The following is a 24,120-nucleotide window of genomic DNA, read 5'->3' on the forward strand; positions in this document are numbered from 1 at the left end:
TCTAGATGATTAAACTGAATACAGTAGTCATGTCCACATCCTGATTTAGACCGGTTACATACGTAGCTATCATTCATTCATTCATTCATTAATATAACCAAACAAGACTTGTACTTTTGTTGGCAATAATGCAAGAACACAAACATGGTTCCATCTATCCACTGGACATACCTTTTATTCCAACCACACCTTGTTCTGAATGCAAGTTTTGAACATCAGGCTTGTCGCTACATTTCAGTGTTTGTGCCAGTGATGTGGCCTCCAGTTACCGCTACTTCTCTCTCCACCAAAACAAGACTGGGATGTGTTTTGTGGGTGCACCTGCCGCTGCATGGTGTATACTTCCAAGCATTCGCTTGCTGAGTTTAACAAGTTTCAGCTTGGTCAACTGCAGAGCAAACAAGCTGGCGCCAGTCTTCCAGTGCTGTTTTCACCACACTGGATAAACACACACAGTCATCTGAGGAAGAACAGTCCTTGTCTGTAAAGAGCCCCACTCCCTGAAGAAGAAGGTGACATTTATCTACCGTCATGTCCAGCAGAAGGCAAAGGTGAAAATGAAAAAAACTCAACTCATAAGGTGCTTAATATTAAACAGGAATGTTAAGAAAATAAGTCCATGTTATCCTAAAAAGCCACAGCTACTGTATAACTATATATTCATTTCATAATCATATAAAAGAAACACAAAAATAGAGCAAATATTTACATAACGGAAAGAACAATAGTATTTACAACGGCAAAAAAGGGAACTATTTAAGATTAACAACAATGAGCAAAATATATATTTAGAATTATACACATGGATGTAGTAAGCAGGACCCAGGAGAGCCAGGGAGCAGATCCAGATGTCCTCACGACCCAGAGCTCAGAAGGCAGCCATCTGCAGCAGCTGCTGCTTGAAGAGCCGTGCGTGGTGTGACAGGCTGGTGACCCTGTCCACCATGTCCTGGACGGCCGCGGTGTTGGGGTAGAGCAGCGCTGCCGTCTTGGTGGCGCCAACCACCGTCTTCAGCAGCTCACACAGCACGTTGCTGGAGTTCATCACCCGGTCGGCCACCTCGGGCGTGGCCGCCTGCCTGGACAGCGTGTCCCCGATGAAGACCAGTTTGTGGGCGCTGAGGATGACGAACTTGCTGTGGGCCACGAAGATGCGGGGCGGCTGGCCGGCGGAGACACAGGCGAAGAAAGCGTCGACGGCGTTGAGGAGGGTGATGAAGTGCTGCTGGCACTGCTCCGAGTAGAAGGCCAGGAGCTGGCGGTCACGCCCACACAGGTGGGCCCCGCCCCCGACAGAGGAGGGGGAGGAGTCAGAAGCTGGGGGGGAGGAGTCAGAGGGCAGGGGGGAGGGGCCTGTGGACTGCTGCTGGCTGATCCACTGGGTGATGTCGTTCTCCACAGGCTTGATCACCTCCTGCTCCAGCTGTCTGAACTGGTTGATCTGGGAGAGGTGACAGAAGACGATCAGTCATGTTCCTCTCAGATCAGTGAGTTACTATCCTCATCGACTGGTTAGGTCCCTCTCAGATTAGTGAGTTACTATCCTCATCGACTGGTTAGGTTCCTCTCAGATCAGTGAGTTACTATCCTCATCGACTGGTTAGGATTCATTAAACTGGTGAGAGAGAGGGATATATCTCTCAAACATGTGAAAGGAAACTCATGACATTTTCCTATCTGTCCTCATGTCAAGAGGAGTCTATTTAGGAATCCCATTTCCAGGGACATGATTGAAGTGGGATTATAGGAGTGAAGAGGATAATCTAGTTGTGTTGTTCCTGGGTTAGGGGTTTGTATGCAGGCTGGCTCTGCTGGTCTGCCAGTGTTCCAGCTGTCTCCCTCCCTGCCCTCCTGTCACAGCACGTGACACACTAGGTAGCTCACTGGGTAAGTGTGTGTTCCATGTAGGCTCTCTCTCTCTCCCTGCCTTTCTTGTCACACTTCACTTAAAACTGTCCAATAAAGCATGACAAATAACAAAATACATCTTTAAAAGGGCTCTTGTTGCTGGTAGTTTGGCAGAGACCTCACCTGGTCTGGGCTCACCTGGTCTGGGCCCAGCTGGACTTTGCTGCTCTGCTGGGTGATGTTCTCCTTCTCCAGGAGCACCTTCTGCTGGCGCTCAAAGTCCTCCTTTCCCTGCAGATCACAAACCAGCGTGAGGATGTGCCACACACACGCTCAAACACCCTTTGCTGCTGTCCCTGCTTGCCAGATTAAGATAGAAAAACATCTGTTCTACATAGCAATGTTCTTTTCTGATTGGAAATGAGCATAGGGGTCAATCCCAGAGACACAACCTTCACTACTGTAGCAATCTTAAGCACCCCCAATCCCTTGCTGTCTCCTGGGCTGAACATGGCACCTACACACCCCAGAAGCTGGGCGCTCACTAGTCAGACAGTGTAGAACAGACCAGGGAGACAGCAGACCAGGGAGACGGTCAAATGACTGGGTCAGGGAGAGACCGTACCTGCAGATGAACGTAATCGTAGTCCTCCATCCAGCTCTTGACACACTTCTCACTGTTGTTCATGTTGCCCTTGTCCAGGCTGGAGGAGCCCTGGAAGGCTTTGGTGTGGCAGCTGTGGTGGTTGTCTGTCGGGGGGGAGGTGAGGGGGTGGACCAGGGCCTCCCTGACCGAGCCCCTGCAGCAGGAGCCGTCCCCCGGCCGTCTGAACAGCAGCTCGGCGCTCGCTCCCACCGTGGACGCCAGCTGCTTCACGTCGTCCGGCACCGTCCGTGACACCATGACGAAGCGCTCCAGGTCGTCGCTCCGTTTGTGGTGGCGGGGGAGGGTGCAGGGGCCGGGGCTGGGGCTGGGCAGGGCCCAACCACAGCTCTCCAGGGTCTGGTAGGTCTTCAACAGGATCTGCTGGGAGTCCTCCAGGCGGGCCAGCTGTCTCCTCAGCTTGGCGTGCAGGCTGGGGTCGGACAGGGCCGTGGCGTTGGCGGCAGCGCCCCGCCCGAACACCAGGAAGTCCCCCAGCGCCCCCCGTACCCGGTCCAGCGCCCCTCGTACCTCGGAGGGCCGGTCCGCCCCAGGACACGCCCTCCAGCGTGGGGAGCCAGCCAAGAGCCCCTCCACCGAGGCCTCCACCTCCTGCTGCAGCCGGCCCAGCCGCTGCACCGCCGTGTCCAGGTCCAGGGCCAGCCGGCCCTCGGAGGAGCCGGTGGAGGTGGAGGAGGTAGACATGCTGGAGCGTGTGCTGCCCGTGCTGGAGAAGGACAGGCGGTTCACCCCGTCCGTCACATCCCCCAGCGCGCCAGCGTCCTGAGCGGGGAGGTCGTACGGCCCCCTGGCCCTGTCGGATGCCAGGGGGCCGTGCTGGGGGGGCTGGGCCCCCCGGGGAATGTCATACAGGTCTCTATGGGGGCACGCCGCCAGGGGCTGCGACGAGGGGGGCACGTCATAGATGCCTTCGTTGTCATTGTTGAGGGGCAGGTGGAGTGGGGTGGGGTCAGCGCTGGGGGGGAGGTCGTAGTGGGACTGGGGGCTCAGGGTCTGGCAGGGTTTGGAGAGGGCGGGGGGAGGCACGTCGTAGATGCCCTCCTGTCTGTGTTTCAGGGGCTGGGGGAAGTCATAGCTGCTCTCCTGAGACTCTGCTGGGGCGTTTCTGCAGGGGGGGGAAGAGAACACCTGTGGACACAAACATCCAGTCAGACACACGGAGGTTATGTTAAACCTCTGCACTTGAACACTGTGACTGCTGTACGAGAATGAGGAAGTCTAACTGACATTTGACTTTCTTACTATTTTTGCAAACATCCTGTATTTCTTTCCTTCCTCTTAACACAGTAGGAAAGTGAATATGTGAAGGATCAGCACAACATCAGCGTTTCCCCTATAAACAGCTTGACCATGGCACGCATCTTTCAACCAAACAGAATAATTAAATTGTGGTCTTGAATCAGAATCATTTCGAAAGGTTTACAAAATATTTTTTTTAAACAGTTCTGAAAAAAAGCTTCAAAATGTTGAAAAAATATTTTCTAACAAAAAGTTGAAAAAAAAGAAGTTCAAAACATTAATATTTGTAAAAGTTTGGGGAAAATAATGTGTGTGTAGGCTCCTCTGTCCAGACAGAATCATCGGGGATTCATCATCAGTGAAATGTTGTGTAACGTGTTGTCCCCCGTGTTGTCCCCCGTGTTGTCCCCCGTGTTCTCCCCCGTGGTTCTCCCCCGTGTTCTCCCCTGTCGCAGTTTGAAACCACAAGTGCTCGTGCTACAACTTCCGTGACATGACAGTTGTGTAATATCAGAGAATGTCTAATAAGGGTACGGTACCACGATCTGACGTTTTGGAGAAGTGTGTGGGGACATTACGTGACCGGGGTGAATGGCGTGACCAGATGCTTTACGCTATGCTGCTAACTATGCTTTACGCTATCCTGCTAACTATGCTTTACGCTATGCTGCTAACTATGCTTTACGCTATCCTGCTAACTATGCTTTACGCTATGCTGCTAACTATGCTTTACGCTATGCTGCTAACTATGCTTTACGCTATGCTGCTAACTATGCTTTACGCTATGCTGCTAACTATGCTTTACGCTATGCTGCTAACTATGCTTTACGCTATGCTGCTAACTATGCTTTACGCTATGCTGCTAACTATGCTTTACGCTATGCGTAAAGGTACACTTGGCCGACGTTCGCCCGCACCTGGGATACAGGCCACCTCCTCAGCACGACCACAAGCCAACAACTACGCCAACAAAAAGATAGAGATTCGCTACTATTCGCTATGATTGCTACTACCTATGCTATGCTATTAACTATGCTATGCTACTAACTATACTATGCTACTAACTATGCTATGCTACTAACTAAGGTGGTGGTCTGGCCCGGTCAGGAGTGCTGTCGTACCCCTTGAGAAGAGGGGGGGATGTCGTAAACCCCCTGAGCCCGTGGGTCCATCTGACTGGAAGGAGGAACATCGTAGATCCCCTGGGAGAGTCCTGGCCCTGGCTGTGCCTTCCCAACATCATACACCTGGACAACAGCACAGTACAGGTTAGAACACGTGTCCACATGCTAGGTTCTGCTCCACGCTAGTTACAGTTTATGATCTATATTGCAGGAATATCAACCATTTATATGGATTTTAGGATTACAAGCATGTTTCCCTTGTTTTCCTAGAGGGTTTAGGTGCAGTTTTATGGTTGTATGTGAAGCCCTCTGTGACATGTCTTATAAAAAGTTCTACACTGATTCATTTGATCTGATATACATGGGAGGTAGGCAGCCGTCTGGTGTGGGGGGTGTTAGGGTGGGGGGGGGGGGACATACCCCCTGTGCCCTGGCGTGGGGGACGTCGTAGAGGTCATGGTGGCTGTGCTGGCCGTGGCTGTAGGCGTACGACTGGCCCACTCGTGATGGAGTCACCACCTGTCCACACCAGAGGATGGAGAGGGGGAGAAACATTCAGCAGGAAGATTGCACTCAACACACAGGACAAATACAGCTCAGTGGTTAGAGTATTTGGCTGCAGATGAAGAGGTTGCAGGTTCAAATCCCCACGTGTATGTCACTTAGGATTAAAAACATCTACTAAATAAACTTGTTACTATTATTATGCTGTGCTGCTGGGGGAGGGTGTGTGTGTGTGTGTGTGTGTGGCTACAGGGAATGCTGTTACGGTTCGGGTGCTGCTTCAACAAGAGAGAGGAAAATAAACAGAGGAAGGTGGTTACCATTCTACTCCCCTCTCCCCCCTCTCCCCCCTCTCCCCTCTCCCCCTCACTTCACCAATTCCCATCAGTGTTTATCAGTCAGTCCACATCTGTGCTCTCAACACCCCTCTTATTACACATCTAAATGCCAGTCTCTAACCCTCCCAGACCTCCTCACTGTGTCAGACAGGCGGGGGAATGTCTGGAATGCCCCTTCCTGAAACTGTGACTAAACCCCCTGCCTCCATCTCTATCATGACCACATTGTATGGCTTCCTGTTTGGAGAGAGGGGGAGAGAAGGAGAGATCCCTGCCATGTTGACGTTCTAGAACCCTTCCTTCTCTCTCTCCTTCGATTCAGACTTCAGTATCATCTGAGCCATGACCACAATGACAATAACCACGTAACCATGACCACAACGACAACAACCACGTTACCATGACCACAACGACAATAACCCCTGTAACTATGACCACCACCATCTCAGAGGAAGACCTACGTGTCTCTAGAGGAGAGACTGGAGGAGGAAGAAGGGCAGAGGGAGGAGAGTTAGTGAGGATGTGGAGAGAAAGCTCATCTGAGTTCCAGCTGGGGTTTAGGGTGATCATGGCGAGTACACCAGCTCATCCAGGCGTCACCAGACGACCTGGAGGGTCAAACCTCAGTCCCCAGGCCTCCACACCTCAACCCAGCTGGGACAGAAACCAGCGTAGACACTGTAGTCTTCTGTCTTCTTGCTCTCTCACACACACATGCTAGCTGAGGCTACCTCCCTTGGCACATGACGAACCAGTAAACTGTCCTCTTCTGAGGACAGCTGAGAGGACATGACTGAGCCCGTCACACACGTCCCATTCATCCCACCCCCGTTCGCCCACTTGGCACTCCTAATAGCTGCTGGGGCAATATTGACCTGGCTGGGGGCGGGGGCAGGGGGGGGGGGGTAGGCTCCTACTTAGGTGATGGTCTTTGTGGATTCCATCATGGATGAGTCACTGGGAGGAGGGAGAGTGGAGGGGGCCTGGGGTGGTGTCGAGTTGACAGTAATCCTCCTGTATGAGTTAGGGTGGCTGACTTTTTAAACTTATGATCTACATAATACGTGTAGTCATACGTCTTGAAAGATTCTAGTTTGGACTAGAAGGAGTTGTCCATTCAGAGGTTAATTATTGTGGGGTAGTGGTATGACAATGATGACCTCATTGCACAGGTAAACACATACCCATGGTTCAGGTAAAGACATATTTTAAGTAGATTTAAAACGTCAATTACGTTTTTTCTTCTTCATTGTTTTTGTGTTTATATTGGAGTGTGTACTGGTAGGTGTCTAGATGGTGTCGAATGTTCCTGTAAGGTCTGTTCTCACCTTTCAGGATCAGCTCTGTGCTCTGTCACTAATGGTGACATGTGACATCATGAACACAATAACACCGGCAGCTCCTGACCTCCACTTCACCAGACCTGACGATGCATCTGTCCCCCCCTCCTCTATCTACCCCCCCTCCCCCCTCCTTTATCTACCCCCCCATCTACTCCTCTCCCTGTGTGGCCTGTTGACACTGTAGAGACACTTTTCTGTCATTACCTTCTCTCACCCGGCCCCCAGCCCCCCCCTCTCCCTCTCTCACCCGCCCCCCCCCTCTCCCTCTCACCCGGCCCCCGGCCCCCCCCTCTCCCTCTCTCACCCGGCCCCCCCCTCTCCCTCTCACCCGGCCCCCGGCCCCCCCCTCTCCCTCTCTCACCCGGCCCCCCCCTCTCCCTCTCACCCGGCCCCCGGCCCCCCCCTCTCTGTCAACACAAGCCTGTTGTTACTGACGAGCAGCGTACTGCAGGAGAGCACCTTCAGCTGACAGGACTGTTCTACACGAACCTGTCCTCTCTAGACAGGATCATCTGCTGAGTCATGGTGGGAGGGTTTCAGGTGTTACGTGCTAACTGCTCCCCTCTCAATGGTTCCTCCTCAGCGAGGAGAGGCAGGGCCCAGCAAAGGAGGAAGCTCATTATTGTAGGTAATGAAGGAGCACATCCTCAGGACCTCCTCAGACTGACGCAACAGGACTGCATGGCCACGCCCACACACACACAGAGAGGGTGGGAGGGCAGGGGGGAGAGGGGCAGAGATAGAAGGGGGGAGGGAGAGGGTGAGAGAGGGCGGGGTGGAGAGAGCTCTAATAGGGATCATCTCTTGTTCCCTATGATCAAAGATCCACCCTAATCCCAAAACAAGCCAGATTGTAATGTGATTATCCTAATAGAGGTCATTTTGAAGATGCTTCTGTCATTTAGTTTCCAGGATAATGAGCAGTGGACTCAGCCCTCTGCTCCAGGTAAGCATCTGAACGAACTCTCCCAGGAGAGGGGTGTGTGTGTGTGTGTTCATTAGAAGACCATGCAGAACCCCTTAAAATAGTTGATCCAGGCTCACGGCTCACCGGCCAGGTATTTGTCCGTGGCGAACAAAGATGAACCGCGTGTTAAGGAGTGGAGTCACTCTGGGCAGGAATAACTCACTTATCTGCTGCTGGGGACAAAGTACACCAGATTACAGATGTCTCACAAGTTGCAGAAGCAAGACATTCATTCCAGAGTTAACCTGATTACTTCAAAGGGAGAATTCTATCAAGGTGGACGCACCCACAACTGTACACTGTTACCACAACACTGGAGTTGGGGGAGTTTGTTTTAGTTTCCTGTTGGTTTTCCTCTCTGGCTTGGCCATCAAAGAGCCTGTCTGGTAGTGGGTGCTGGTGCGCGTTGGTGTCAGGATGTGCCCATATAAGGCCCCTTTGTTCAGGGGCAGGATGCTGGGAGGAGATACGAGGCCTCTGAACTTTGACCCAGCCCAGTCTTTGAACTGTGTGACCTCGGCGCCTGAGTCAGAGGGGGGATTACCCCGGACCAGAAGGTGGAGGGACGGACTGGAGTGCGGAACAGACACACCCTTCAGAGCAGAGGCAGCATAGAGGCTGTGTGGTGCCCCTCCTGATGTCTGAGGGGGCCCCGAGTCTAGAGTGGGGCCCCTTCAGAGCTCTACTGATCCTCCCACAGGGTCACACTGGTACAAGATCTCACCCTCAAACCCACCAGGCCGGGAGGCAGAGGAGAGACCTCACCCTCAAACCCACCAGGCCGGGAGGCAGAGGAGAGACCTCACCCTCAAACCCACCAGGCCGGGAGGCAGAGGAGAGACCTCACCCTCAAACCCACCAGGCCGGGAGGCAGAGGAAAGACCTCACCCTCAAACCCACCAGGCCGGGAGGCAGAGGAGAGACCTCACCCTCAAACCCACCAGGCCGGGAGGCAGAGGAGAGACCTCACCCTCAAACCCACCAGGCCGCGAGGCAGAGGAGAGACCTCACCCTCAAAACCACCAGGCCGCGAGGCAGAGGAGAGACCTCACCCTCAAACCCACCAGGCCGGGAGGCAGAGGAGAGACCTCACCCTCAAACCCACCAGGCCGGGAGGCAGAGGAGAGACCTCACCCTCAAACCCACCAGGCCGCGAGGCAGAGGAGAGACCTCACCCTCAAAACCACCAGGCCGCGAGGCAGAGGAGAGACCTCACCCTCAAACCCACCAGGCCGGGAGGCAGAGGAGAGACCTCACCCTCAAACCCACCAGGCCGCGAGGCAGAGGAGAGACCTCACCCTCAAAACCACCAGGCCGTGAGGCAGAGGAGAGACCTCACCTTCAAACCCACCAGGCCGCGAGGCAGAGGAGAGACCTCACCCTCAAAACCACCAGGCCGCGAGGCAGAGGAGAGACCTCACCCTCAAACCCACCAGGCCACGAGGCAGAGGAGAGACCTCACCCTCAAACCCACCAGGCCGGGAGGCAGAGGAGAGACCTCACCCTCAAACCCACCAGGCCGCGAGGCAGAGGAGAGACCTCACCCTCAAACCCACCAGGCCGGGAGGCAGAGGAGAGACCTCACCCTCAAAACCACCAGGCCGCGAGGCAGAGGAGAGACCTCACCCTCAAAACCACCAGGCCGCGAGGCAGAGGAGAGACCTCACCCTCAAAACCACCAGGCCGCGAGGCAGAGGAGAGACCTCACCCTCAAAACCACCAGGCCGCGAGGCAGAGGAGAGACCTCACCCTCAAAACCACCAGGCCGGGAGGCAGAGGAGAGACCTCACCCTCAAAACCACCAGGCCGGGAGGCAGAGGAGAGACCTCACCCTCAAACCCACCAGGCCGGGAGGCAGAGGAGAGACCTCACCCTCAAAACCACCAGGCCGCGAGGCAGAGGAGAGAGGTAGAGGAGAAATGCAGAGGTCATGTGGAGTCCTATGATCAGTAAATAACTGTCAAGCTCAGAGTCAACACCCTGGTTGTGCACAGGTGAGCATGAACATGACTACACTAATACCGTTAGACAAGAACATGGAAACACACACACACAGAGGAATGTGTGGGTCTTTCACATACACACATACCAGGAACACACACACACAGAGGAATGTGTGGGTCTTTCACAGTGGGAGGTGAGGGGGTGGATGACAGGTTGGAACATAGAGGCTTTTGGTGCATATGAGAAGAGGTTTATTAGGTTATATTATTACTTTAAATTATTTCTGTGTCTGAGTGTGAATACACTCGTGTGTGAATATTTCACAACCTTTCTCCTTCCAGTCACATTCACACTCAGCCCACCACACCTCAACACTTCTTCATGTGAGCTAGCCAGCAGACGACAACCAGCCAGCCGTCCAGACAACCAGCCAGCAGACGACAACCAGCCAGCCGTCCAGACAACCAGCCAGCCGTCCAGACAACCAGCCAGCCGTCCAGACAACCAGCCAGCAGTCCAGACAACCAGCCAGCCGTCCAGACAACCAGCCAGCCGTCCAGACAACCAGCCAGCCGTCCAGACAACCAGCCAGCAGTCCAGACAACCAGACAGCCGTCCAGACAACCATCCAGCCGTCCAGACAACCAGCCAGCAGTCCAGACAACCAGCCAGCCGTCCAGACAACCAGCCAGCCGTCCAGACAACCAGCCAATCACTCAATGAACAAACAACCCTAACCCAGCCTGGACTCCCAGATCCCTGGTGTTCCCCTGACTCTGCCCTGGTGTTCCCCTGACTCTGCCCTGGTGTTCCCCTGACTCTGCCCTGGTGTTCCCCTGACTCTGCCCTGGTGTTCCCCTGACTCTGCCCTGGTGTTCCCCTGACTCTGCCCTGGTGTTCCCCTGACTCTGCCCTGGTGTTCCCCTGACTCTGCCCTGGTGTTCCCCTGACTCTGCCCTGGTGTTCCCCTGACTCTGCCCTGGTGTTCCCCTGACTCTGCCCTGGTGTTCCCCTGACTCTGCCCTGGTGTTCCCCTGACTCTGCCCTGGTGTTCCCCTGACTCTGCCCTGGTGTTCCCCTGACTCTGCCCTGGTGTTCCCCTGACTCTGCCCTGGTGTTCCCCTGACTCTGCCCTGGTGTTTCCCTGACTCTGCCCTGGTGTTTCCCTGACTCTGCCCTGGCATGTCTCTTGGTTGTGAATCATCACAAACAGAAGCTTTAGCATCAACACCACCTAATTCTGAAAAAAAGAAACCCTTGCTGTTTAAAACAGATACAAGTAGGTCCAGGTTCTAATTATGTTCTTTCTCCTGAAGCGACAGTCTGGAGTACTTAATCCACTTCAGCAGCAGAATAAACTGTGATTTCATGCGCCCACATGAACACACCCGTCCCAAACATTCCCATATGGAGGCAGCCTGGTGTCCCCACAGTGAGGCAGTCCCATATGGAGGCAGCCTGGTGTCCCCACAGTGAGGCAGTCCCATATGGAGGCAGCCTGGTGTCCCCACAGTGAGGCAGTCCCATATGGAGGCAGCCTGGTGTCCCCACAGTGAGGCAGTCCCATATGGAGGCAGCCTGGTGTCCGCACAGTGAGGCAGTCCCATATGGAGGCAGCCTGGTGTCCGCACAGTGAGGCAGTCTGGTGTCCACACAGTGAGGCAGTCCCATATGGAGGCAGCCTGGTGTCCCCACAGTGAGGCAGTCCCATATGGAGGCAGCCTGGTGCCATAGTGAGGCAGTCCCATATGGAGGCAGCCTGCTGTCCCCACAGTGAGGCTCCTCAGTGTGTCAACCTGACATGTCCACAATCATGCTGTCCAGCTTCTAATGCTGCAAGTCATACAGGACCAGAATACTGCTCATATTATCCTGTCAGCGGTCGTACAGACACCGCTGAAGACATTTGTAAAGGGCCAGTCTTTGAACTGGGCCCAGCGTTTGAGAGCAGAGAAGTGTGTGTGTCTGCGCATGCGTGTATGTGTGTGTGCGCGCGCAGCACCAATGTGAGAGCAGGCAGCCTGTGCACGATGCTTTTTAAGACCCAAGCCTGAATGATGAGTTATCTAATCCACTTTGATCCTCCAGCCCTGTATGTCCTGAGGTCAGTGCATGGACATCTGAGGACTCTCTCTCTCTCCCCCCCAGCCCCTCACCTTGCTCGGCGCACCATCCACAGCCAAGCCACTCCTCTGGGGCACCTGGTAGACATCCTGTCCCTGGGGCACCTGGTACAGCCCCTGCTGCCCCAGGCCGGGGTGTGAGGGGGGCACCTGGTACAGCCCCTGCTGCCCCAGGCCGGGGTGTGAGGGGGGCACCTGGTACAGCCCCTGGCTCTGGGACACACCCCCCTGGCCCTGGTAGGCCGACAGCTGGGGCGGGGAGGCGGCTGGCGTCTGTCCGTCAAACATGGGACCAATCAGCAGCTTGAGGCGGTTGCCGGGGGCGATGCCCTGGCGCCCGTGCAGTGAGCAGAGCCACCAGCCCTCCAGACCGCCGGTGTTCTGCTCAATGACCGTCAGGATGTCTCCCTTCCGGAAGGCCAGCTCCTCAGGGGACTCTGGCATGTTGTCGTACAACGCCTTTGCCATCAGGTTCTATAGAGAGAGAACACAGTCAGACCACGCCTTCGCCATCAGGTTCTAGAGAGAGAGAACACAGTCAGACCACGCCTTTGCCATCAGGTTCTAGAGAGAGAGAACACAGTCAGACCACGCCTTTGCCATCAGGTTCTATAGAGAGAGAACACAGTCAGACCACGCCTTCGCCATCAGGTTCTAGAGAGAGAGAACACAGTCAGACCACGCCTTCGCCATCAGGTTCTAGAGAGAGAGAACACAGTCAGACCACCCACAGCATCAGGTTCTATAGAGAGAGAACACAGTCAGACCACGCCTTCGCCATCAGGTTCTAGAGAGAGAGAACACAGTCAGACAACCCACAGCATCAGGTTCTATAGAGAGAACCCAGTCAGACCACCCACAGCATCAAGTTCTATATGTGCATTTATATAAATCAGATTGCATGGTCTTTAAAATTATACCGTTCCAGTGCCTCAATAACTGTGCTTGAGCAAAACTTGAAGCGTTTGGGACCAGGTTCAGTTTATTGTAAATAACTTATTTTGAAGAATAGCTGGACTTCCAGACAAAGAACAGTGTTGTAATCACTGACACAGTGAGGCAGTACTGCTAGACAGGGACAAACGGCCTCCAGGACAGCATCTTCCCCAGCAGCCCCTCATGTTCCCTGGGTTCACTGGGAACCACTCTCCTCTCCAGCAGTCACTGGAGCCACATCACGTTACCCCCACAGCCCCAGACCAGATGTCTGTCAGATGGTTTGAACTTGATAGGATTTCCTAGTTCCCAGCTCTGGGATTATCCTCAGCGGTGGGGGGGTAGTGGGGAGGTAGTGGGGAGGTAGTGGGGGGGTAGTGGGGAGGTAGTGGGGTTGGAACCCAAACCCCAGCAGAGCTGATAAGAGCCCCTTAGGGACGGCTCTATTGTGTCACTTATTAGGCACTTATTTGTAATTAGCTCAGTAAACACAGCCATCTGATGGACATATGCTGTGTAATATATGTCGCTACTCTGCTTACAAATCTGCTCCAAAACAGCAGTACTAAAAACACAACATTGTTTAATATTTTTGGAAAGAAAGATCTTGGAAGTGCTGCCGGCTGGTCAGGTGAGCAGTGTGTGATGGTTCTGGGTGGATTCCCAGCGCTGCAGAAACATGACAGTACCTTTTACTCTCAACCTCTGATCACCTAGTCTGGGAACAGCACAGAACACAACACTTTATCTGACTGACAGGAACAAGCAGGGGTGTGTTCACACTGGCCTAGTCTTCTGAAAAGCGATACCTTCTGTGTTCCTGTGTCTCTTATCCCCTACTCAACACTCTCTCTACTTCCCAGTTGTATCCTGAAGCTGGTGGACGTGGGAATCAGGAAGTCCGTGGGTGAAGTCTCCTGCTCAGCCAGACTCCTGAGCGCTGCTGTTTCCACCTGGCCTTCGTCTGGTTCCCACGTGAACTAGCCTGCGTCACTAACCAGGTTATCTCTCCTCTGTTCTGCCTGGCTATTGTCTCAGAGTGCCGTCACTGCCATTAACCACCAACACACACACACACACACTACACATCACACATCAACCATAGCAGCTGGTTGCTTGGGTAGAGACACAATGAGACAAGGTCTCATCGTGACCCGAGTCAGCTTGTCTTCAGGCACCGGCATGGCACCAGCCTGGCACCAGCACAGAGCTCTGGATGCTTTACCATGTCGCAGGTTTTGATCATTGTTACCAACTTCAAACTTACATGTTGTTGACAGTCAAGACACATCCAAACTCAGAGAAGCCATGAAGCCAGAGAGAGGCAGCCAACCAGAAAGTGTCATGATGAGAGGAGGAGGCGGGGGGGAGTCTGGACAGCAGCAGGCTGACTTGAGTCTTGAGCGAGGAACGTTCCCCATCACACCTTTCCTTCAGCCGCCTGATGTGTTCACACAGCAGACCACAACATGGTGTTGACTAAAACTTCCTTCCTTCTATGCAGATTGTTTTCGTGGGGGCCCGGATAAATGACTTGCAGAACAGCAACAAAACTAAACGTGTCTACCTACGTAAATGCCATTAGCAAAATAGACTGAACACACAGATGGGAGTACTGACCTAAATCTGAAAGCCAATGAGAGGCTATTTTTGGTGCTGCTCCTTTTATACAGCACACTGCCTACCGTGACTAGAGCCTCTGTGTTTCAGTAAAACTGCTGAACTCCTCCAGAGAGAGAGAGCTGGGAGCAGGTGTGGCCGGTGTCCAGGCTCCACACGGTTACGTACGTCTGGTGTAAACATTGTTTGTCATTATGAGGCAAGCTGCTGCTGTAGATCCTGTAAACACGTCAATAACTCTGGGAGGCCCTGGCCTATCAGACGAGAGAGGCTCCTCCCCTCAATAACTCTGGGAGGCCCTGGCCTATCAGACGAGAGAGGCTTTCTCACGTTCCCCAGGTTGCCAGGAAAAACCTTCCTGATAGTTGCTTGGAAGGTGGCATCATCACAAAGCAATATTACGCACCCATTACGTCACTAACTCTGATAGGAGATGAAAAGATAGTCAGACACACAAGTTGTAAACAGTTGGTAGCTGTGCCTGGACGCACGGCCCTGTGAGATCAGGCCTGGCTGGAGACCAGACACCTCTCTGGGCTCTGCCCTGTCAGGAACACGTCTGCAGAAGCACTCACAGCCTCGTGTGTTCTGGTCATTAGACCATGTGGAGCTCCCAGACCCTAGACACCTGGAGAAACACCCACCCCCCCCTGCTGCAGCTGTTTAACCCCCCCTCCCCCCAGTCCAGCCAGGAGACAGTCATGACTCATATTTTTGTATATCGAGCATCTTTTCATGGAGTCTCGCCTGAACAAAAATAACAGCTTTCATTTTCTGGGGGAAAACGCAGGGCCGCCTGAACAGCGCTGTCTCCTCCCCCCCTCTCCTCTCCTCTCCTCCTCCTCCCCCCCTCCTCCTCCTCCCCTCCTCCCCCCCGGCCTGGCTCTCTGGGTGGGTTTGGCTCTCTCCAGAGTACACATCACCCTGACGAACGAGGCTGATGGTAATGAGCTCACCAGCTCAGCGGTCTGAATTCCCCTGCTGCCGCAGCCAGCGTCACCACCACAGCCCCGCCGCCCCGTTCCCCGGGCAACGACAAACCAACCTGTTTCTAGAGACGGATTTAATCAAAACTCTCCGCTCCCCCCCAAACAGAGGGGAGGACACAGAGCTGCCCCCACCCTGCCCCCCGCAGGACTGGAGGACTGGACCCCGGCCACCACAGAACCAGCCCCCCGCAGGACTGGACCCCGGCCACCACAGAACCAGCCCCCAGACCTCCAGGGAACGGGTCAACCAGCACTCTCTCGTTTGGCCTAATTTCCACAAAGGTAAATATAGAAAATAATTATAGTAATGATGATAATGAGGACCTGATGACTTTGCGGCCATCATCTCCCCTGAGTGCAGGCTGAGGGGGAAAGGAGGTGCATAGAACTGGGCCGTGAGAACAGGGGAGGTCTGAGGGGTGAGGAGGGCTTCAGAGCTGGGAGGTGAGGAGGGCTTCAGAGCTGCGGGTGAGGAGGGCTTCAGAGCTGCGGGTGAGGAGGGCTTCAGAGCTGGGGGTGAGGAGGGCTTCAGAGCTGGGAGGTGAGGAGGGCTTCAGAGCTGGGAGGTGAGGAGGGCTTCAGAGCTGGGGGAGGTAATCTCCTCATCTGCAAGGATCCCAGATCGCTGACCCCCTGATTACTGCTGTTCTCAACCAGCAGGCGTGTATCAACATAATGACACAGCAGCTGAGTTAGAGAACCGCCCCTCTCCTCCTCTCCTCTCCTCTCCTCCTCTCCTCCCCACCTCTCTCCTCACCACGCCTCTCCTCTCCCCTCCTCTCCTCACCACGCCTCTCCTCCCCTCCTCTCCTCCCCTCCTCTCCCCTCCTCTCCTCTCCTCCTCTCCTCCCCACCCCTCTCCTCACCACGCCTCTCCTCCCCTCCTCTCCTCTCCTCCTCTCCTCTCCTCTCCTCCTCTCCTCCCCACCTCTCTCCTCACCACGCCTCTCCTCTCCCCTCCTCTCCTCACCACGCCTCTCCTCCCCTCCTCTCCTCCCCTCCTCTCCTCCCCTCCTCTCCCCTCCTCTCCTCCCCTCCTCTCCTCCCCTCCTCTCCTCCCCTCCTCTCCCCTCCTCTCCTCTCCTCCTCTCCTCCCCACCCCTCTCCTCACCACGCCTCTCCTCCCCTCCTCTCCCCTCCTCTCCACCCATCCTCTCCTCCCCCCCTTCAAATTCCCCCTGTACTTTACATCACTTTGTATAAAGTCGTATGCTAACTGACTACATTGGTGTATCACTATTATGACTCACCTCATCCATGAGCACTAGCTGACCCAATGACGACCCTGCATGGTGTGATGTCACAGCAGCAGATCATTACCGTCCTGTCATCATGTTACCCTGGCAGGGGATCGATGCTGAGTACAACGCAGCCTGATGACGACTACAGCTCTCGAAATCACTCAGCTACTGACAGCTTGTTCTGTTTACAGTCATGACAGGAAGATCTTTAGTCCACATGAGGTCGATTTAACACTTCCTGCTGAGTGAATGTGGAAGTCTTATTAACATGTTCAGATATTCGTCTTGTCTTTACTACCATGTCTCCTGTGTGATTCACTTGACCACACAGGTCAGCCCCTTCTTCCTCCAGCCTGACGCCTCAGTGTGACACTGCAACAGTAACTTCAACAGGATGTGACAGGCCCTGGTGTGTAACCACAATGCAGGCTGGGATAGCTACGAGGCCTGATCAAAACCTTGAAACAACAGAGGGCCCTCACGCAGTCATGCTGAGCTGCACACACCCGCACACACCCACACACACACTAGATGCACTTCGCTTGATTGAGTTGTGGAACTACTTTGGTATGAGACAGTAAGCAAACAAACAGCTTCATGGAAACAGAAGACGAAGGTAAAGACTGAGCTGCTAAACTGTTACGGCACGTTACACTGCACGTTACACTGCACGTTACACTGCACGCTACACTGCACGCTACACTGCACGCTACACTGCACGTTACACTGCACGCTACACTGCACGCTACACTGCACGCTACACTGCACGCTACACTGCACGCTACACTGCACGTTACACTGCACGTTACACTGCACGCTACACTGCACGTTACACTGCACGCTACACTGCACGCTACACTGCACGCTACACTGCACGTTACACTGCACGTTACACTGCACGCTACACTGCACGTTACACTGCACGTTACACTGCATGTTATAGCAACATTACACTGCATGTCGATAAAAGTAAATATGAAAGATCTTAGTAAGAGAACAGTCGTATGGCTGCAGATAAAAGGTGGCAGGTTCAAATCCCCCCTATGGTGGTCTGATTCTAAGAGAAGATTGTGTAATATGTCATGTCTACTAAACATTAGCACTAGTGATAAAGGCTTCACCAACCAGGCTTATGTAACAGTACTGTTGAGTTTAAAGCCAACAGCTCAGATAGGTGAAGGGGAGAGATGCCACCTTTGAGGATTACAGGGCCTGAGATGGTAAACACGCTTTAGCATCTCTGCAGAAGCATTCCGTTGCTTCCCATGAAAACAACCAGAGAGTTCCACACCACCTCCTGTCTCACGCTCCACAGAGACACAACAACACCTCGCAGCCTCCAGCAGGACCTCCTGCCAGGAGGGTTTGGAGACAAGGTGTGTCTGCCTTCGTCAGAACAAACATCTTGCCACTTGCCAAACTGAACCAACAGCACAACCAGAGCACACAGAGATCCCATCATGGACATCTCTAGACGCTGCAGACCCACGGCAGGGCCTGCTGCTGTGTCAGCAGCTGTCAGGGTGCCTTCCGTTTGTCATGGAGACAGATTCTCCACAGGGGAGAGCAACACAGGCAGGGCCCATTCAGCCAAGACTGCATCATCTCTAAACATCACCTCATTCAGCAAAGACTGTATCACCTACAGACATCACCTCCTTCAGCCAAGACTGTATCACCTACAGACATCACCTCATTCAGCCAAGACTGTATCACCTCCAAACATCACCTCCTTCAGACAAGACTGTATCACCTCCAAACATCACCTCCTTCAGCCAAGACTGTATCACCTCCAAACATCACCTCATTCAGCCAAGACTGTATCACCTCCAAACATCACCTCCTTCAGCCAAGACTGTATCACCTCCAAACATCTCCTCCTTCAGCCAAGACTGTATCACCTCCAAACATCACCTCATTCAGCCAATACTGTATCACCTCCAAACATCACCTCATTCAGCCAAGACTGTATCACCTCCAAACATCACCTCCTTCAGCCAAGACTGTATCACCTCCAAACATCACCTCCTTCAGCCAAGACTGCAGGAGGTAAAACTTATTTTCTGCCAAAAATCCAACATTCAAATAATAGCTTGTATAGTTGCTGGTGCTCGACAGAGCAGCAAGTGTACAATGTGGCCTGTTCCTTCTCAGTGAGTGTTTTGAGATGGTAATGGCCAGCCCACATTGTGTGTGTGTGTAGGGGGAGGTGTCTGTCCATTCATGACTGTGGACGGTTTCCTCTCTCCCAGTCCAGCATGCTGAGCGAGGAGGATGAGTAGAGGGGAAAGGAGAAGAGAGAGGACTGCTGGGGAGTCTGCTTAATGAAGAACACACCAACAGCAACACACAGGCTCGCCTCAATGGCAACACGGCTATGTTTAGCTATTTAGCAAATAAATGATATGTATTAGGGATTGATGAGATACAGTTGACAGCCAGACAACACTAGCAGCATTGAAACTGAGATCCAAGAATGCATGGAAACACAAGCGTGTTTACGGGTGAAGTGACTGTAAGAGCACTGTCCACAGACAGACATTGTGTCAGATTGTAGAGAAAAGACCAGAGCAGAGTGATGGATGTTGCTGATATACACTCCATAAACCTTGTTATTCTCCAGCAGAAAATAAATGCCTATCTGCTCTGTCTACACATTGGCAAATTAATCTCACATATGCATGCAGATCCACACACATGGAGGAGGGGTGGGGGGGTATGGTGGAGGAGGGGTGGGGAGGTATGGTGGAGGAGGGGTGGAGGGGTGGTGAGGTACAATCATGTGCATCTTCTAAATAACCTCCTCAGCATCTTCTGGAATGTTTTTCTCCTGGTGATCTCCTTGACCCCGACCCCCTTCCTCAACACCCCCGCCCTGTTACCCTGCCTTAACCTCCCGAACTTCCTCCTTCTTTCTCTTTCAGTATCAGAGACCCCCCCTTCCTCCTCAATCACTCCCTTTCAGAACAATGTCTGCTTCTTCGCTCTCCTCCACTTCACTGTTTGGACCGCTGCCTGGAACCTGAGCTCATAAAAGAGAGAGGGAAACCCACACCCAACATCTCTGGTTCAGCTAATCACTCCTCACTGTGGCTGTGGAGCTATTTCTGCCACAGTTACGTAAGCCCCAAAAGTACGAGTGAAAGGGAGAAGGAGTTTAGTTTATGGGGATGCAGGCTCTGTGTGTCACTGCTGTTTGTGGGGAGAGAGAGAGAGACATAGACAGAGAGAGAGAGAGAGAGAGAGAGAGAGAGAGAGAGAGAGAGAGAGAGAGAGAGAGAGAGAGAGAGAGAGAGAGAGAGAGAGAGAGAGAGAGAGAGAGAGAGAGAGAGAGAGAGAGAGAGAGAGAGAGAGAGAGAGAGAGAGAGAGAGAGAGAGAGAGAGAGAGAGAGAGAGAGAGAGAGAGAGAGAGAGAGAGAGAGAGAGAGAGAGAGAGAGAGAGTAGCAGGACCTGGAGGAAAGTGCTCTCTCCCTTTTCTCCTTATCTCTCTCTCGTAGCGTGATAGATCTTCGGCTGTAGACATGGTAAGCGATCCGTCCATACACAATCTCGTCTGAGGGATTACATGCATTAGGTGACCTATGAAAGACAAGCCTTCCATTCACACCTGCGCACCTGCTGGAAAACATCTGTGATGTCAGCACTCTGTTTCTGGACAGACGGGGGAATCTCTGCTCTGGGATTGGTGGCACAGCCAACACTTGGACCATGTGACCCGTCATGTGACCCGTCAGCACGTAAACTGCATTCCTGCAGCGATGTCCTGCTCAACACAACGCTATAAATAATTCACCCCCTGCTAGGAGGAAGAGTGAAACGAAGTTGATGGAAGACGTCCAACCTTTATAAATATTCAACCGAGTTAAACGGCGCTGGAACGGGAGGGTGTGAGCGTCTGTCTGAAGGCACCAGAGAACAGGGAAACAGAAGAACGTTTAACCAGGAGCACAGCTCAGGTCTTTTCTGAGGACAGCTTCCTCTCTTCTTTAGTTGCGTAACGTAGCGAGGGCAAGAGAGGCCGGCTGCTACCGTAGCCTGTAGACTACACAGACCAGCTGTGTCTGTGAGACAGGCAGGTAGACTACACAGACCAGCTGTGTCTGTGAGACAGGCAGGTAGACTACACAGACCAGCTGTGTCTGTGAGACAGGCAGGTAGACTACACAGACCAGCTGTGTCCCAGCCTTAAAGGGAGTCCTCTCCTTACAGCACGGACATCAGACTCACAGCCCTCAACACTCCTGAATCACCACAACACTTCATCCAGCTCTGAGGGAACATCCCTGCCGTCCTAGTAAAGTATGATGACACACACCTTATTCCCAGGAAGAACATGTATCCAATAAAGAGAGAAATGAGGGAGGAAGAGAGCTCAAGGGTAGGAGGAGAGGAATCTAAACACCATGACTTCAACGTAACTGCCGACTCTTGCCAACTGGCCCACGTCCCCCAGATATAGTGAAGCAGACAAAAGCATTCCATTCAGAAGAACAAGAGTGTGTACACACTAACCAAAGACGGTTGGGTTTTCTCAGCTTTTCAGAGAAGATTTAACGGGTGAAATATAGAACAACAGGTTCCTTAAAGGCCGCTGACGATCTTGCCATTAGAACCGGACATGAATCCTACAATTCAGGGCTCAAATCCAGGACACAGTACCCCCCCTTTTTCCCATCTAACAATATGACGTCTATTAGATTTTGAAATATCCATTACAATAATTAAATGAAGGTTGATACTTATGGTGAACTGAGAAAGTTTCCACTGAATGTAACAGTGACTCGCCTCTGGTTTCACAGATTTCACAGCACCACCAATAAGTTTACTCCACTCGCTGAATGTGTCGTTTGTTCGTCAGAGGACGTAAAAAACATTATATTACCCAAACTAAACACGCGTCTCTGAGTGAGCAGCAAGAGGTTGCAAACAGAAAACGTGCCAGTGTCTACTTTACAAAAACCCGAAGAAGGGCCATATATTACCCACGAAGTTACAATAGCTCACAGTCAATAGGTCATTATCTATATTAATAAATACATAATTGTATAAACGACTAAACCAAACCCAAGACATATAATAGTGTTGACTGGAGATAAATCTCACTTCGAGCCATACTTTGCACTCCTGTAGACTCACATCATAAGTGTCAGATCTCAGAATTGTCTTTAAACGTAAAACGAATTTGTTGTAGCGTTAGGCTAGTCTAAAAGGTGCCATCCGCAAATCCACTTTCAATAAGGAAGCTATGGTCTCGTCTAGTCCACATCTTTATGCGTATAAAGTTTCAAAATAAAAGGCAAAATATGCTTAATAGTGTAAACCGATTGAAGACCTTTTAAGCTTATAGTTTGACATTTTGAAGCAGAAATGAAGAAAGCCTTATGAGAGGAAATCATTTGTGTTCAAGTTTTACGTAGCTATGACCAAACTGTGTAAGAATAGGGTTGCTGCGATGTCACTGCAGGCAAAATGATCCTTACTTTGTACTTCATTTTGAGCGCCTGTACTTCTCTTCACCGAGTCCAGGAAATTCTGAAATATCCGCTTATCGCATCAAGAAGAATAGGCCTACATGTGAAAACGGTAACGATTCGTTTTCTATACACTCACACAGTCATTTGTAAACATAAATTTAAATTAAAAAAAACGAGTAGAAAGAGAATGTTTCGGTAACACCGTCCACTTTCTGTCACCGTGATTTTGAATCCCGTCTGTCTCCGCAGTAAGAGACGGAGCTACTACGTGACAGCAAGTTAGTTCATTTACATAGCGGCATTCTTATTGGTCCAAATTGCGACGCTCTAGAGGGAGGCTGGAGGTACGTCATGAATATACAGATTTTGTAGCCTGGGGATATTCATTTTCATAATGCTTTTTTTCTTCCAGATTAAAGGGAGAAGCAGATTTAACTGTGTTCAAAGAGGTCATTTGACTAAACGTTATTAAAGTAGTATTTCATTATATTAGTAGGCTATTGCATTGCATTACAATAGTATTTTAAAATTGTAGTTTGTTTGATTAATTTGGTGCCAAAACGCAAAATAAATTATGGAAATACGGAGACCGCTGACCTCAAGATCTTCTTAATCATGACCGGAACCATGGATCTTCAAGGACTTCTCTTTATTTAGCCAGGGTTATTTTCATCAGCATACCAATCATTTTTTAAATTGTAGATCAATTCTGTTTTTGGAATGCAAAACACATGATACGTGCCCGTAATAACAATAACAAGGGAACTGTGCCAACACAATGACACAAATAACCTCTCCAATCATGTTATGTTACAAACTGAATTTAAGAGTCTAAAAACTTTTGCAGGCAGGATGTGAAGTCATAGACTAACCGTCCACAGTTTCTTCAGAATCGGTGTCCCACTCACACTGCTGGGAAAAAGGCCTGTAGGCCTAACGTAACAATCATTCATCTAAGTTGTAGTATTTCTATGTTGTTTTCTTAGAAAATAAGGTGTAGGTCAACATAGGAAACAGACACTTTTCATTGAGAGAGGAATTCAAGGAAGATTAATTAGTGTTCAAGCTAAAAGAGGTGAAGGTTGTTTTCTCTGGTAGTTTTACGATCTTGTTCTGTCTCAGTGTGTTGCTGAAACACAATGTTACAACAACAAAAAGCCCCACCCTTCTACTGTGGTTTATTAAGAGATGGTGACTGTATAAAATAACGCACTTGTAGCTTCTGAACTGACAGTACCAGTCTGCGAGAAATTAACACATTAAAACGAACAAAGTGGTCGGAGTTACTTACTAGATCCGTAAGCGCAGTGCAGTCAGTTTGTAGGTTAGCGAACACAGAGACAGAAAGAAGCGCTGTAAGAAGTGAGAGGCGACACCCTAACATACCAGCGCGAGGAGGCCTGTTGGCAGGAAGGTCTTCCTCTCTGACACTGTGACACAGTGGCTCATGAACATGCAGCTATATATGTTGTCAACTTGCTATATCGTTAAGTGTCAACAACCTAGAAAATAAGTAGGCTATAGGTTATCTGCTTATATGTGGGTATGGCTGTAGGTTTAAAACGCGATTACATCATACATCAGGCCCACAAGCCTTTTTTGCCTATCAGATTGTTTTTGATTGTCTATTATAGTCCTCTATCACGGAGTGACTTGATAGAGGATAAAAATAGCTCTAATTAGCTTCTCTCTTGTGTTTCCCTGCACTCTAATTTGTGTCACTTCATTCTTCAAAATCATGGGGACACTAACTCCTCATTGTTCT

The 24,120-nt window shown here is 51.6% G+C and overlaps 1 protein-coding gene across 4 annotated transcripts; it reads right to left on the minus strand.

Annotated features, from left to right (window-relative positions):
• Positions 1–13: 13 nt before the first annotated feature.
• nedd9 (neural precursor cell expressed, developmentally down-regulated 9) lies at positions 14–23,689 on the minus strand. Of its 4 annotated transcripts, XM_062487103.1 has the most exons (8): positions 22,362–22,613; positions 12,245–12,568; positions 12,128–12,199; positions 5,296–5,394; positions 4,873–4,998; positions 2,474–3,640; positions 2,032–2,139; positions 15–1,441 (listed from the first exon to the last, which is right to left on the minus strand). In XM_062487103.1, exons 1-8 carry the CDS (start codon positions 22,371–22,373, stop codon positions 869–871), a joined length of 2,481 nt encoding a protein of 826 aa, XP_062343087.1. In that variant the 5' UTR covers positions 22,374–22,613; the 3' UTR covers positions 15–868. The 4 variants fall into 4 exon arrangements, with proteins under 4 accessions (XP_062343086.1, XP_062343085.1, XP_062343084.1 ...); XM_062487102.1 differs by lacking the exon at positions 22,362–22,613 and adding an exon at positions 23,647–23,689 and having other exon boundaries at positions 14–1,441; positions 12,128–12,568; XM_062487101.1 differs by having other exon boundaries at positions 14–1,441; positions 2,047–2,139; positions 12,128–12,568.
• Between the last annotated feature and the right edge of the window lie 431 nt (positions 23,690–24,120).

The sequence above is a fragment of the Osmerus eperlanus genome, chromosome 20, assembly GCF_963692335.1.
Source record: "Osmerus eperlanus chromosome 20, fOsmEpe2.1, whole genome shotgun sequence".
In the NCBI taxonomy this organism is placed as follows: Eukaryota; Metazoa; Chordata; class Actinopteri; order Osmeriformes; family Osmeridae; genus Osmerus; species Osmerus eperlanus.

Coding starts and splice junctions, on each gene's coding strand:
- nedd9 (XM_062487100.1), bottom strand. Junction 3,641..4,872: donor TCCCCCCCTCTTCTCAAGGG/GTACGACAGCAC, acceptor TTGTGTCCACAG/GTGTTCTCTTCCCCCCCCTG. Junction 2,140..2,473: donor ACGATTACGTTCATCTGCAG/GTACGGTCTCTC, acceptor TGTGATCTGCAG/GGAAAGGAGGACTTTGAGCG.